The 15,020-nt window shown below is 59.9% G+C and overlaps 1 protein-coding gene across 1 annotated transcript in view; it reads right to left on the bottom strand.

Annotated features, from left to right (window-relative positions):
- Positions 1 to 15,020, bottom strand: part of TSNARE1 (t-SNARE domain containing 1) — an 85,664-nt gene that overhangs the window by 49,479 nt on the left and 21,165 nt on the right. Inside the window, 1 exon segment of the mRNA XM_064476788.1 lies at positions 2,185 to 2,310. Coding sequence (XP_064332858.1) covers positions 2,185 to 2,272 — 88 coding nt within the window. The 5' untranslated portion in view covers positions 2,273 to 2,310.

The raw sequence follows: 15,020 nt of genomic DNA, 5'->3' as shown, positions 1-15,020 counted from the left end.
TAGAACTTGGGGGCATCAGCAGGCACCGAAATGAAAAGCCAGCATGTCGGACAAGGGTTTCACCCCCAGGATGTGTACGGAGACCTCACACGTCAGTAAGAGCAGGATAAACCCAGGAGGAAAACACAGAGAGGGTTAACCAGAGAAATGCAAGTGTCCGACAATCACAGGAAAAACTGATCAACCCCGTTAGTTACTAGGGAAACGCGGATTCAACCCAGAAGACACCCTTCCACACCCAAGATGGGCAAACGGTCAAGGCCGCCACCGCCTGGTGCCGACAGGACGGGAGCAGGGACGGGTCACAGAAGCACGAGCAACGCGTCTGCCCGGCCCCGGCCACCCCTCACGTGCAGGGCGTCCCAACAGCACCAGTGTCCCTGGGTCCTCAGCGCTGCCACGCGACAGGGGCCAAAACGGGCGCTCCAACGGCCCCCCGCCCGTGGACCAGGCGCCCCGCCATGGCCTCACACATAACCCAGCGCCGCAGAGCAGGAAGGTGCCAGGGGCAGCCAGGCAAACAGCAGTGACTCAGGAGCGAAACAGCGAAACCCCAAATCCCAGAACAATACAAACGGACGCCCCGTTAAACAGTCCCAAGAGAGCAGGCTCAGCAAGGGTCGGCGTAAGGACGTGACGCGTGGGAGTGAAACCTCGGGAAGAGCGCGGCAGCCGAACACACAACCCAGAAGGCGGGACCTGGGAGTTTGTGTCATCAGCCCTTCACTGGCACATTTAAACCGAATGTCACATTCACGTGCTCCCACACTCACACTCACGCTGCTTCCCGACAGGACAGGCCTGTTCAGACCCTGGGGGGTCCCTCCTCCCCAGCTCCCCCCCAAGGGGTCCTCCCTGACCTCCTTGGCAACAGAGCCTACACCCTCCTTCCTCCCTCACCCTCTTTATGGCACCTAAGTAAGATGACTCGGGGAACGTCTCCTGGTGGCACGGGGCCACCTGTGTCCCCTCCGTGGCCCCAGTATCTACAGGGCTGCCTGGATGCACACTCCCAGCAGGAAGGAGAGGGAGGAGGCCCTCGCTCCCAGCTCAAGGAGGGACGGAGGGAAGGGGACAGTGATGGGACTGTGTTGCAGGACGGCGCCTTGCCCCGGGCACCAGTGTGTCCCAGCGCCTCACCTGAGCCTGGGCAGCAGTAAGTGGCAAAGCTCCAAGAGACCACGGGACGACAGCAACAAGGACGGCCACGTGCACGGGCAACTCAGCCCCACCTGCCGAGCGCACGCTGCCTACGCCTTGGGAGGGGGCTGCCTAGGAGCCTGAGATGGCCCCTCATCCAGACCACCACCCAGTCAGGCACCCCTGGGGAACCGAGCCCTGGAGGAGCTCGAGAAAAGCCAAAAGGGAAGAAACGTGGGCCACCCTCAGAATGTCTCCAAGGGGACGGGGACCCACCCCCACCCCAACCCCCACCGGGGCAGCCAGGGCTCTGACCTACCCCAGGTGCTGGGCTGAGCCTCAGGCCAGGGCAAGTGTGGTCCACAGGCACAAGCAAAGAGCTCAGGGATCTCAAATTCCATCCCCTCCCCACTCCCAGACTGCTGCCCATGAAGGCTGCGCTCACCCAGATGCCAGGGGCCAGAGGAGGGAACCGGCGGGTGGAGACCTGCTGTAACATGCCTGCCACCTGGAGCACAGCCACCTTTCGGGTAGGGGAAAGCGAGGAGGGGCATGGCCCCCAGAGGCCATGTGCGCACACCCGGGGCTCAGCCTGCGGGGCGCACTGGCTCAGTGGACAGAGCCGGGCTCACACACAGAAGTGCAGAAGTGGATGCCCCCCCTGCCCAAACCAGCTGCAAAGCCCCGGGACGTTGTCCATCACCCACGGGCCTGTTTCCCCCGTTGTGCACTGAGCAGTAACACCTGCTCCACGCTGCCCTTAGGAAGAACAGACTGCCATTCACCCACCTGGCCACTCACCATGCACCCACAGGTGCCCCCAGACTACTGCAGAATGACCGTGGACGCCCAGGCCTGCCCCCAGGGCAGGGCACCTCCTCTGCTCCGTTCTCTCCTGGTGCCGCCCCAGCACCACCCCTGGTCTCAGGTCACAGGCAGCGCTGGTCAGGACAGAACCCCTCTCTGTCCACCAACACGACAGTGGAGACCCACCCACCACCATGCGCCCTCCTCTCCAACCCATGCTGCCAGCCGTGTCCTCACCTAGGGGCTGATAGCCTTGTCTGGAGGGCCCCCCAAAAGGGCCACGGCTCTCCAGGCCGCTGCTGCCAGCAATGGAGCCATAGGACATCTTCTCAGAGGAGACAGGGCCGCCACTCTCCTGAAGAGCTGGAAGAAACAGAACCGGGTGGGGAGGCAGGAGAAAGTGAGCACGTGGATTCAGGATCCAGGGTGCACTCGGGCCGCCCAGCCTGCCCACAAGCCTTACTCTGCTTAGCGTCAACAGGCAGCCTGCGCCCGGAGCTCAGCTCAGCCAGGCCCCACTGTCCCTCCTCACAGGGCTCCCTCTCAAAGACCACCATGGTCCCAAAGGAGCCCCACACCCATGACCCCGGGGGCCCGCAGGGCACAGGGCCCCTGCCAAAGCGCCGTCTCCAGCCAGGTCCTCCTGAGCTGCAGGGGGCAGCATGGGGCTGGAGCCAGGCTGCCTGGGGCTCCACCTGCCTCGGCCACGTGCTACCTGTGCAGCTGGGGACCAGCCACTGGCCCTCTCGGGCCTCGTTCCCTCGCCTGTAAGTGGAGAGTAATACAAGACAGCCTCCCAGGGCTGTCGGGAGTCATAAACGGACGCACGGAGAGTGCCCAGAACGGGTGACGCGCGGTAGGCACCCAACACGCAGCTGGCTCCTAAGCGTGGGGCCAGGCGCCCCGGCCGGGCTGTCTCAGCACCCTGCCACCCCTCTGCTCCTCCCACGGACCGCAGCCCCAGGATGGCCTCCCCAGAGGGCACCTCCCCAGCCTGAAAACCGCCACCTGTGACCTTCCAGCGTCCCATGGCCCAGGAAGGGACCATCCAGACACACCAGTTTTCTGAATGTGCTGCGCCTACACTGCCCTTGGGACACCCGGCTCGTGACCTTCGGGCACACAGAGGTGTGTGCGGTGTCTGTCTGATCCGCCACATCCCAATGACGTGGGCATGGTTCACAGAGCACCCTGTCGGAGCAGGCTCTCTGCTCAGCGCTTTCCAGACACCACCCAACTCACCAGAACAAACCCCCCATGAGCAAGGAGGGTTGTGGCCTGAGGGGGCCCTCAGAGGAGCAGCAGCAGCCCACGTCCCCGGGGTCGGCGGGCCTCCAGGGACCCGTCCTCAGGGAGCGGCAAGTCCAGCCTTCGTCTGCCCCCACGGTGCCTGAGCCGGCCAGGACAGGGCAGCACCGGCAGCCAGCTCGCCCAGCGGGACCCAGAGGTCTCAGCCCAGACGCACCGTGCGGCCAGAGCGCGTGAGGAGTCCTGGCCCCACGCTGGTGGCTGGCAGGGGGTGGCAGGGAGGACCTGAAAGGGACGCAAAGGCCCGGTGAGAACCCCGGTGGATGGGAAGGGTTTCCTCTCCGTGGGTCTCAGGCCACATGCTGGACGCCTGCCCCATCCCCATGGGAGCAGCCTCCACACTCTCCGCTCCTGCGGGGAGATGGGGGACAGAAGCTTGGGGTGGGGGGCATCGCTGGCCTAGCCGGAGCCCCCCAAGCGCACTCACCAGCGCCCAGCGGCCTGGCCCGCATCTGGGGAGACGGCACGGAGGAGGGGCCCGAGGCAGCGGTGGTCCCGGGGAAGCGGCGCCGCCAGAGGAGGAGACACAAAACGCAGGAAGGTCAGCGGCTGGTGCCCCCAGACAGCGGGCGCGCGCCACCACCCTGCAGTGCCTCGCGTGGGTTCCCTCTCGTCCCCAGGACACCCTGGGGGACGTCCCACTGCTCTCTCCCTGTGCAGACTGGACAGAGAGGTGGGTCACTTGCCAAGGCCACACACCTGGTGGCCCGCAGAGAAGGGTTTCAAGCCAGTAGAGAGACTTCGGCCCTCACCTTGCAAGTCCACAAAGAACGTCTACATACTGAGAAACAAAGGCAGGCAGCAGCAACACGAGTGTTGTATTCAGAGCAAAGCAGCCAAGACGCACGAGAAGAGCCAGAGGAGCCGGCTGGGGAGAGGCCGGGGGCGCGGCGAGGGCCGACTGTTTCCTTAATTAACCGTGTAGAACTCAATTACTCTCTAAACTTCACGCGTGTATAGTTCTAAAGGATCAAAGCTTAATTTGCAAAATTCCAGTGAAATCGCCACCCAGAAAGATCAGTCCGGAAACAGAGCGGCGGGCTGCGGGGTGTCTGCCTTGAGCAGACACGGTCCAGGTGGGGACCCAGCGGTCTCCTCACATCTCTGGAAGGCAGCCCCAGAGAATCACCAGCGTTGTCCTGCGCGGCCACACCGACCTCAGGCAGGTCCAGGGTCGCAGGAGGACTCGGCCCAGTTCCACAGGTGCACCCGCACACCTACTGTGTACCAGGCACTGTGCTCCCTGTTGACAAGGTAGCCTGGCCCTGGCATTGGGTACCTGAACATTTAGCGGACTCAGCTGGACACCCCCACTCCCAAGGGCTCCAACAGGGGCTTTTAGAGACCCCAGGGGCACAGCTGGAGCCCCAGACCACTGGGTCCCCAGAGGAAGCAGCTCAAGCAGAATCTGAGTCAGGAGCAGGGAGCAGGGGCCACGCCACAGTTTGAAGCGAGGGGCAGGGCAGCCCTGGGAAGACGGGAGGGACAGCGAGGGCACGCCACCTGTAAGACGTGGCGGAGGCTAGGGGCGCACTCAAGACCCTCCAGCCCACTGGCCCACAGCTCGCCTGCATGCAGGCGGGCAGCTGGCGGGACAGAAGGGCCCAGCCAACAGCACCTGGTGCTCTGAGGGGCAAATTCAGGCAGAGGGCTCCTGTCACCGTGCCCTGAGTAGTCAGGGTCTGCGCAGACGGGAAGGTGGAAAGACCCCAGACTGTCCTCAGCTCACCTGCGGTCCCACTGCTGGGGCCACAAAGAGTTGCCCCAGCCAGAGCCCGCTGGGCTGGGAACTCGAAATGCCAGTGTGTCCTTGGCCTGCTGCTCTGTGCCCACCTGGCCAGGCTCTGGGCCCCGAGGCCCTGGGGACTTGGAGCCCAGCAGGCCCATCCCCCGTGCCTGGGAACGCAGCTGTCCACCCGAACCCCCAGGCTCCCAAGGGCCTCTGGCCAGCCTGCACCCTCAGCGTCCTCCCCACCACTCCCACCCATCCACCTGCAGTCTAAGCCCTGATGTCTCCACCAAGGTGTCCCAACTGGCAAGGGCAGGCCATGGACAGCGGGAGCCAGATGAGGAAGAGGGAGGGGGCAGCAGACAAGAGACTTCAGGGGCTGCTGGCTGCCGGTGGCAGGTGGAAGCGGCAGCCTGGCCAGGCGGGAGGGCTGCAGTGCCCAGAAAGAGCCCCGGCTGCCTCAAAACTGCTGGACAGAGGCCACCGGAGTGATGCCCGCTCCCAAGGAGGCCTCCTACTGAGCAGCTTCCGTGACCACCACTGCCAGCCTCCTCCGGCCTTGTGCCACAGGGCTGGCACCAGGCTCTTCCCCGGACATCTGTCTCCCGCCCCCAGTGACTGGAGGGAACCATCCGTCCTCGTACCGCCCAGATCCTGTCCAAAAGGCACGAGAGGAAGCGGGGGTTCCAGGGAACGCCCCAGCAATGCAGCCCTGCTCCCAGGACAAAGGCCCCAGGCCCAGGAGGAGGGGGTGGCCCGCCAGTAGGACGCCACCGGACACCGGGCTGGAGGGAGCTCCTGGACGCAGTTCAGGCTGAGGTCCAGTGACCCAGGCTCCCAGGCCAGAGCTGAGGCTGCAGCGCAGCCAGGTCTGCCCCGGACGGGCTCCCAAGCAGGACATGACCTCTGCCTGAAGCTCTGCTCCCCCAGCCTGGGGCTCTCAGAGGCAGGGGCCCCCCAAGACCAGGGCGGACCTCCAGCAGCAGACAAGAAATGGTACTGTCTAAACTGGGGTGCCCCAGAACGGTCTCTGCCCCCTCATTAAGCTGAAGGGACTCCCCCAAGGATGGAGAGCAAGTCCTTCCTAGGTGGGGTCTGCACAAGGCACTTCACACCCCTAGTCCTCAGTTTTCTCACCTATAAAAGGGGGCAGCAAGCCCGCCCTGAGCAGATCAGAGAAAGGCACCCATCAGTGACCGTTTGCAGCTCGTTCTGTGAGCCTCTGCCCCTCAGTGGCGCAGGAACACATGCAACACTGGACAGCAGCAGCGCTGAGCAGCACTGCCCCGCACAGTGACAGCCCAGGGCTGGAGGCCAGAGGGACGGAGCCTCACGGACCAGAGAAGAGGGAGCAGGGCCAGATGTCCACCTCAGCCTCCCGAAGGCCTGAGCTGACCAGGACCCTGGGAGACTCAGGAGGAGGGCACGGAAAAAGGAGGCCGAGGGCGACGGCGCACCTGCCACGTGCAGCCCCCGCGGCAGGACCTCTGGCCTCCCAGGGCCTTCGCTTCCCAGGAAGGGCCTCAGCACTGGACGGGGTGTTGATGGTGCTCAACACGCAAGGACACACCCCACAGTGGGGGACCACACCGGGCCCCAGGCAGGGGGACTGACGCACCCACTCGGGGACTCCCCTCCTCCAGAGCTCTGTGTTTCCCATCTGCACCCCTCCCTCAGTCACACCCAGACCTCGTCACTACCGACAGCCCTGGGACCTCATCCCAGCGGCCCGAGATCTGGCCACTCCCCCTCCCATCCCCAACCCCAAGTCACTGTCCTTCAGCCCACTCTATCCCCTTTCCTCTGCATGCCCCGTGCCAACCCCAGGACTCACCCCTGCCACCCCTCCCGTGCCCTTCCTCCCCTGCCCCCACACAGCCACAACCCTAGTGAACCCAGCTCTCCAGGTAACATGAGGCCAGGCGGGTGTGGTGGCTGCAGACCACCTGCCGCCACAGCCCAGCCCTCCCAGACACGCAGCGAGCCTTCCTCTGGCCACACTGCCAGGCCAGGAAAGAGGCGGAGGGCCAGGCTGCGGGGCTGAGATTCCAGGTCCGCTGGCCCTGACTCCAGGGATGCCGTCCTTCTGCTCGGGAACTCTCTGCCCTCCCCGTCCTCTCTGCCCCACTGGGCCAGAGCAAGCAGAGGGTCGGGGACAATGGGACTCTGGGGTCTGTGCCTAAACACCTGCCCCGGACCCCAACCAGAAAGATGCCAGTCACAGGGAGAGGCCAGCAGGCCTCGCACGGGCACTCTTCCACACTCGCTCTGTGTGTGGGATGCGGGGGCGACGGGGAGGCTCCCTGAAGGAGGCGGGGCAGAGCAGGAAGGGGATCTGCCAGGCAGGGCAGAGGGAAAGCCAGCCAAGTCCTCCAGCCGTGGCCGCCCTCCGCTCACCTGGCCCCACGCCCACCCGCCAGGAGACCTGCTGGGGGAGGCCCGCATCGAATCTGCTCTGCACTCTGCTCCACCCTGGGCCCAGCCACGTGGCTCCGGGGAGGCAGGAGGCCCTGGGCTGCGCTGCTTAGAGACCACAGCACTGCCCCAGGGCGGGCGAGGTGGGAGGCATCAGTGGTGCCCAGTCCCACCCACAATGCTCCAGGTGGATGCTGAGCAGCCTGGGCTGCTGCCCACACGAGGGCCTGGCAGGCACCGCGAGTCAAACCCCAAGCTTGACCTGCACCTCCCTCCACTGACCACCACACATGGGTCCACCTACGTGGCTTCAGATGGGGGCACTATGGAAGCCAAACCAGCTTGGAGACCCCGGATGAAGGCCAGGACATCACTGGAAACCAGGATGCTCGGCACACTGGCCCTGGGTCTGGTCGCACCTGGCGCCATGACCGGAGTGTCCTGTAGAGAAGAAGCCTGGGAACTTTTAGGGGTCCTGGGGGCCTTGGAGGATGACGGCTGTCTACCGTGGGTCCAGGGGAGGGGGTGGAGGCACCTGCACCAGATATTCCCTGATCCAGCTCAAACCTCAATTAACTGAGCTCAGGGAGGGAACCTGACTCATCCAAAGTCACAGAGAAAGACGGGGTCACGGACAAGGCTGCTGACCCCCTCGGCCCGCCTCCCCCATCCTCATACCAAGACCACAGCTGCAGAGGAAGAGGGTCGTGAGCCCCCGCCCCCACAATGCCCTGCCAGCACTCCCAGGCAGCCCACTCAACCGGAGCTGGCAGGCATCGTGGGAATCAGTCTCCAGCACGCACAGATGGTGCAGATGCATGTGGGCAGAAGGAAGCACACGCAGGTCACTCACTCGCACAGCTGCGTGTAACTGTGACATCCATCTGCTTCCCAGGTTTGTCTAAGCCGGTAAGTCACCCTAGAGCCATGAGCCCGGCACACAGACCTGGGTCACGAAATACCGCTCTTCTCACAACAGAAGTAAGACTGCTTGGAGAGGTGGTTGATTCCAGGACTGCAGCTGAGAACGTAAAAGATCAGCCTAGAACATTCTACATAAGTGTAAGGAAGTACTCAAAGGAAGGCGGGGCCATCTCTAGAGGTCACAGGAACCAGCCTGAGAGGCTTCCATTGGCCCAATCGGGGACAATTCTGAGTGTGAAAGTAGAGAATGGTAATAAAGGATTATAACTTTTATTTATTATAACCTTACAATAAAGGAGTAAAATAAAAATCCACACTGTTATAAACAAATAAAGCAGGGGAAGAGGGAGCAGCCCCTCCCTAGAGCAGACACCGGTACCGGGACGGAGCGCTGGAGCCGGCACAGCGCCGTGGTGGCTGACTCGAGGACGTCCAGTGCGCGGCAGAGCTCGTGGCCAAAGTCCAGTGAGTGACACACAGTCTCAAAGTACCTTCCCCAGGAAACTTCCTCACTGAAAATGGAAAAACAACAACTTCACAGAGGAGAAACCTAGCAGTCGTCAGCCGAAGCAAAGAACCGACGTCGCCCGCGAGCCTTGGAGCAAACCCCGCATGCCTGCTGCGGGGATGCACCTCCCGGTCCACTTGTCAAGAACGACGGCCGTGGAGGCATCGCAAACCTCCGCTGAGAAACAGCCCGCAAGACAGCTCAGCTGCAACCTTCACCATCGTGAAGTGTCAGGAAACAAAGACAGTCTGAGGAGCTAACCGTCCAGGTTAAAGGAGGCCAAAGAGACGTCATCCCCAAAACCAACCCACGATCAGGGACTGCATTTTGCTGAGATGTGTGCTACTGGGATCTCCCCCAAGGTCTGCCCCATGCACGGGGGTGACAGCCTCAGGCTGCTGTGTCAGTGCAGTGTCCTGACTCTGACAGCCGCACGGCGGTGACTCACGAGATTATGCATTTGGGGACCAAGGAGCATCACGTGTGCACCTCGGGGAGCGGTTCAGAAGCACATGCCGTGTGCACACGCACACCCAGGAGGGTGTGGAGGAGACACGGGGACATGGTAACACGCGGGAGCCTGGGGGGAGGAAGGCTTTCTGTTAATCTGGTCACTCTTCTTTAAATCTAGAATTACTACGTCCAAAAGTTTTAAGTTCAAAGTAAAAATTCACTAGAGATTTTTTTTTTAATCCTAGGAATAAATTTAAGAAAGGTGCAAGATCTGCGTACTGAAAACTAAAAAAAATTCATAAAAGGAAGTAAAGAAAACATAAGTGAGTGCAGGGCACCGAGCTCGTGGGCGGGGCACCAAGCTCGTGGGCGGGGCACCGAGGTGGCCAAGCTGCAGGGACAGGGACCTGGGGGCCTGGCAGGCGTGGGGGCGTGTGCTTCAAATATCTCCTGAAACCAGGACGCTCCTCCCAGCTCAACAGCGATCCATTAAGCAGCTCTTGGAGACAAAAGGAAAACACACGCTAAAATGAAGAAATTTCTAAAACAAAAAACAGTGAAAACACTATGTGTGAAAATCAACATACGGCACTGAAAGCAGTGATCAGAAGAAAATCACAAACTTCACATTTCCTGAAAAAAAGGGGAACAAAGGGACTTCATTCTTAGCTTAAAAGGTTGGAAAAGAGCAAAAAAAGTTAGTCAGATGTAGCCACAAGGAAGGAAACACTATAAATAAAAGCTAATAATATGAATGGGGTAGGAAACAGGAAAACCACGGACCTAATTTATAAATCAAAATCCTGTTTTCTAAAAAGTGCTAACCAGACAGACAACCAGCCAACGCAGCCACGGACAGAGGGGAGGAGACACAAACACACAGCACGAGGAATGGACGGGAGGCAAACCACTGGGACAGAGAGAGTCAGGGAGCCCTTAGGTCTCTGCTCCCCAATCTCCGTGAAGTGTGCAGATGTGTAAAACATGGGTGAAATGGGTCTTGTCTTGGAAAAAGGAGGTTCAGCAACAGAGACCCACTGGAGACAGAAGGCTTTAACAGACAAATCTGGATAAAAGAAACAGAAACAGTTATCATAAAAACTACCCCACAGAAACACCAGGACCAGATGGTTTTGCAGGGGAATTCTGCCATATTTCCAAAGCCAAATACTTCCCCTGCTCCATAAATTATTCCAGAGTGTTGATGATAAAGGAAAACCTGCTGATTGTTTAATGAAGCACGTGTAACACTGATACGGAAACCTGATAAACACGGTCCAAAAAAAGAGGAAGTTACAAACCGATACTGGCTATGAATACGGATGCCAAAATGCCAAATAAAAGACTAAGAAACAAACATCAAACCCGATTTGTTCATTCTTCCAGGCACGCGCGGCATGTTCACCATTAGGAACCCCACTGACGTAACATATACCGTGTTCCCTGACGGGAGGGAAAGGCTGTGAGTCTCTCCGTAGATGCTAAAAATAGCATCAACCAAGTTCCTGGTGAAAACACTCAAGGATCTTTCTTAAAATGGAAAAGCAAATCCCCCTTTATCCTAAAGTAAGCATCTCTTTAAAGGGAAAGCCCTGGAGGCAGTTCCTGGAGACCAGGGAGGGGCAGAGATGCCCAGCACCGCCCAGCACTGCCCAGCACCACTCTGGAGGCGTCGCCAGCAGGTCAACAGGCGAGACCCGGAGACCCGGGAAAGAAGGAGCCGGGATGGGTGCTCAGGCCAGGGCCAGGGCCAGGACGGTGCGCTTGGAGAACCCTAGAGACGATGTTAAAATGCCAAGAGGCAAAGGCTTTGGCAAAGCAGCAGGGTATAGAATTCTCACGCAGAAAGCAAAGGCCTTCCATGCACACGCCCAGTTGGAGGGCAGATGGTAAGGGAACTGCCGGTTACCAGAGCAACACAGGAGATGACACCTGGGAGGGAGGTGGAGCTCAGGGGCAGAGCTCGTGCTCAGCGTGCGCCAGGACCTGGGTGCAATCCCCCGTATCCCCATAAAAAAAAGTTTTAAAAAATCATTAAAAAGAAAACAAAAAAAAGGCAACGCATCCAGGAATAAAGTTAACATGAAATGGGAAAAATCTCTGAAAAGAAACTAAAACAAGACAGAAGGCAGAGCTGGCTGCACGGACAGCCATCCGCGTCCTGGGCTAGGACGAGCCTATTTCACAAGGAGATCCGTTCTCCCACCCCAATAACAATGCCCACAAGGCCTTTACAGAGCCGGACAGGCCAAAGGGGTTGACACGGGAAAACACCAAAAAAGCAAGTGAAAAGGCCGGCCACTGGGTGCGACTTAACAGTCCCAGGGAAAGAAGTGCCGACACCACCACGACACAGATGGTCCTGAAGACGTCACGCTGGCCAGAGACACATAAAGGGGCCACGCGTGAACGATCCCACGTGTGTGAAACATCCAGAACAGCAGATCCACGGAAACACACTGCAGACAGGTGGCTGCCAGAGGCCGGAGGAGGGGATGCCAACGGGTATGGGCTTTCCTCTAGGGTGATGAAAATGTCCTGTGCTTGACAGCGGAGACGAACGAACAGCTCCGTGAAGATACCGCAGACCACTGAACTGGGCCCTTCAGAGGGTGAGACTTAGGACAGGGGGTTCTGTCTCCAACAAATGCTGGAGTCTCTATAATTAGAACCACGTAGGAAAACACAAACAAACCAAGGGACTAGGGGAGTAAGTCTGAAAGTAGACCCACAGACGTGGGCAGTCAGGGTGGGATTAACGCGGCATCTCAAATCGAAGGGCTTTTTAACGAACGGTGCTGGGACGTCTGGTTAGCCCCGTGGGGAAAGAAAGTGAGTCACGCTTAACATAATAAAAAGAACATGTGCCAAAGAGACCAGGGCCCTGCGAGTAGAAGGCAAGACAAACAGACCTGAAGAAAGGAGAGCTCCCCTCTGACCTGACTGTGGAGACAGTCTCCTAAGTAGGGCTCAAAGTTAAATGCTATAAAAGGAGAGACATGTGACCATCACCTCATCTAAACTCCCCCCTGGGTCCCCTCCTCTGTGAGCGGGGCCCGATGGGCGCGGGGGAGTAAACGGCCCGCACGAGGGCTCCTGCCCCACCGCCAACAGGCCACAGGCACACATGCTCCCAAAGGCCACACGGGCTCTTCCAAAAGCTTCCTCTGCTCCTCCAGGGCCGCCTCCCCATCCTGACCCTGGCATCTCCCCAGCGCTCCCCTCCCACACCCGTCTGCTGAGACCCCGAGCTGCCTGGGATGTGTCTGTGTGACTTCCTCCCAGAGAAAAGGGGTGCAGGCAGGCCCCCGGGACCAGGCAGGAGGTGCGAGGGCCGGGCTGAGCACAACTCCCTGGGGGAGAAAACCACCTGGTCTTTGAAGGAGCCTCAGGGTGTAGGCCCAGGGCCCCGGGAGCGGGCTCAGGCCAGGCACAGGCACCTTCAAAGGGCAGCTGGACGGTCTTACAGGCCCTGGGAACAGACACATATGGGAGACAGGGCACACACCCCGTCCACGAGGGAGGCAGAGACAATGTGACTCTCCCCCAACACCCCACCCCCAACTCGCCGAAGAATCCAGGACAGGCGCAGAAGACAATTTGGTACTGCCATCCTCCGGGAAGGAGGTGCAGGGCCAGTCTCAGGGCTCCAGTCTGCACTGTCCCTCAGCCACAGCCCCCAGGACCTGCCCTAAGCACCGCAGGAGCCTGAGTTGGTGAGAGATGGGGAAACCCAAGAGTAGGAGTCCCTGAGACCACCACACAGCCGAGGAGCCCTGATCCTGGTTCTCTGTGACATGACCCCACCGACCGACCACGCCAGGATCTGCCCCAGGGCCCGGCTCCCGGCAGCAGGCTGGACAGAGCCGACGGACGACACAGAGGACTAGCCCAGGGACCCGCCGGCTCAGGAGATGGAGAACCCGGGCGGAGCCCACGACTGTCAGCACAGTGGCGACTGCACTCTCCGGCCAGGGACAGAGGGAGGCCGCGACACAGGCGGGAAAGGAGGGAGGACTCAGCACACGGGCAGAGGAACACAGCCCCAGGAAGGGGAAGCAAAACGAAAACGGCCATCTGGCCCCTACTGACGTGCGAAGGAGGAGGCCTTCATGAGATGTTAGTTATAAAACTCAGGGAAATTGAAGACCAAAGTTCATTCACTGGGGACTTGGCTTCCAAGCACATCACTTTAGAAGTGTGAAAACCATGAATTACAGGCCCCTGGAGGGATCTCGCAAATGAAAACAGTTTGGAATAGGGGCAAGGCGCCGAGACAGGAACTGGTGAGGCAGGGAGAGGCCTGCGGCGGAGGGAGGGGCCCAGGCCAGCTCCGTGCCCTGCTCCCACAGGGAGGGGTCCCCTGGGAAGGTTCCCCAAGGCTCAGCCCCATCAGACTGCTCAGCTAGACAAACCACGTAGAACAGAACCTGCAGGGACCCAGCACCTGGGCAGGTGCCCAAACACGGAGAGCTCCTGGCCCCTGCCCCCAGGGAAGCGACAGGCTGAGTAGAAAGACAACGTCAAAATTCAGGAGCTCCGCCTCCAGAGCCATGCAGGAGTGGTCCCCCACCCGAGAGCGCGCCCCCTGTGCCCGGGGTCCACCTGCAGAAGGATCGGAGCTGGCGCACCTGGGGGAGCACAGAGGCAGGGCAACAGGCACGGGCCTGACACCCACTCCTCGGGGCACAGAGCAGCACCAGCCCCTGCAAACTGACCGGCAGAAGGCACCTAACCCCAAGAGTTAGGTTCCAAGGAATCAGAGAGGAAGTACTCAGAAGCCAGAAACATTACGAAGTAGAAAACAAAAGGCTAGAAACAACCAAAATAGCCAGCAATAAAGAATCAAATACATCACCCTTGGTATATCTAAATAGACAATGATGCAGTGACCTTGAACAGTGTTAGAAGGATATATTCAGTCGTGGAGGGAAGTGCTCAGACTGGACAGTAAGGTGAAAAGTGACTCCAGAAAAACATGACACACAATTACCCTAAGGAGCACGTGTCCCAGCCCTGGGGACAGAGGAAGCGCCACTCAGCAGAGCTGCTCAGTAGTTCCTTACAGAGACCCGTCCACCCTTGCCCTGGTCACCCCACTGCAGGGCACCTGGTCATCGTCACCCAACCTGAAAATAGCCCAGACACACACCAACAGGAGAAGGGACCTGCTGGCGGCCCTCCGTCCAGCGGGGCTGCTGACACAGGTGACACACACCGGACTCGCAGAACCCTCACGTCAAACACAAGAAGCCAGACCAAACAGAGCTGCTGTGTGACGCAAAGCCCCGAACAGGCAGCACTCACAGAGCTCAGGCCGCGCGAAGACGCAGGAGGGGCCTGCGGGTGCACGTCCCAGTCCCACTGCACAGGAGCAGATAAGGCTGGGAGGAAGCGCAGCACGAGGACCCTGGAAAGACGTGTGGAGGCAAAGAGCCCCCACGGAGCAGCACGCGGGGCGGATCCCAAACACGAGACGTCCAGAGCAGACAAACCCACGGAGATGGGATGGGGACCAGGCGATGCCAGCCGATCAGAGGTGGGAACGGGGAGTGATCACCATGGGTGTGAAAATACTCTGGAATTAGATGATGGTGATGGTTGCAGAACATTGTGAATGTACAAAAAACCACTAAATTGTGCTCTGGAAGCGGTGAGCTGGATGTTTGTGAATTACATCTCAGCAATTACGAAACTGCTCAAGGCACTGGGGCTGGTGGCGGGTCAGAGGAGGCT

The sequence above is a fragment of the Camelus dromedarius genome, chromosome 20, assembly GCF_036321535.1.
Source record: "Camelus dromedarius isolate mCamDro1 chromosome 20, mCamDro1.pat, whole genome shotgun sequence".
Classification (NCBI taxonomy): Eukaryota; Metazoa; Chordata; class Mammalia; order Artiodactyla; family Camelidae; genus Camelus; species Camelus dromedarius.
This window is presented reverse-complemented; position numbering and strand designations above follow the sequence as displayed.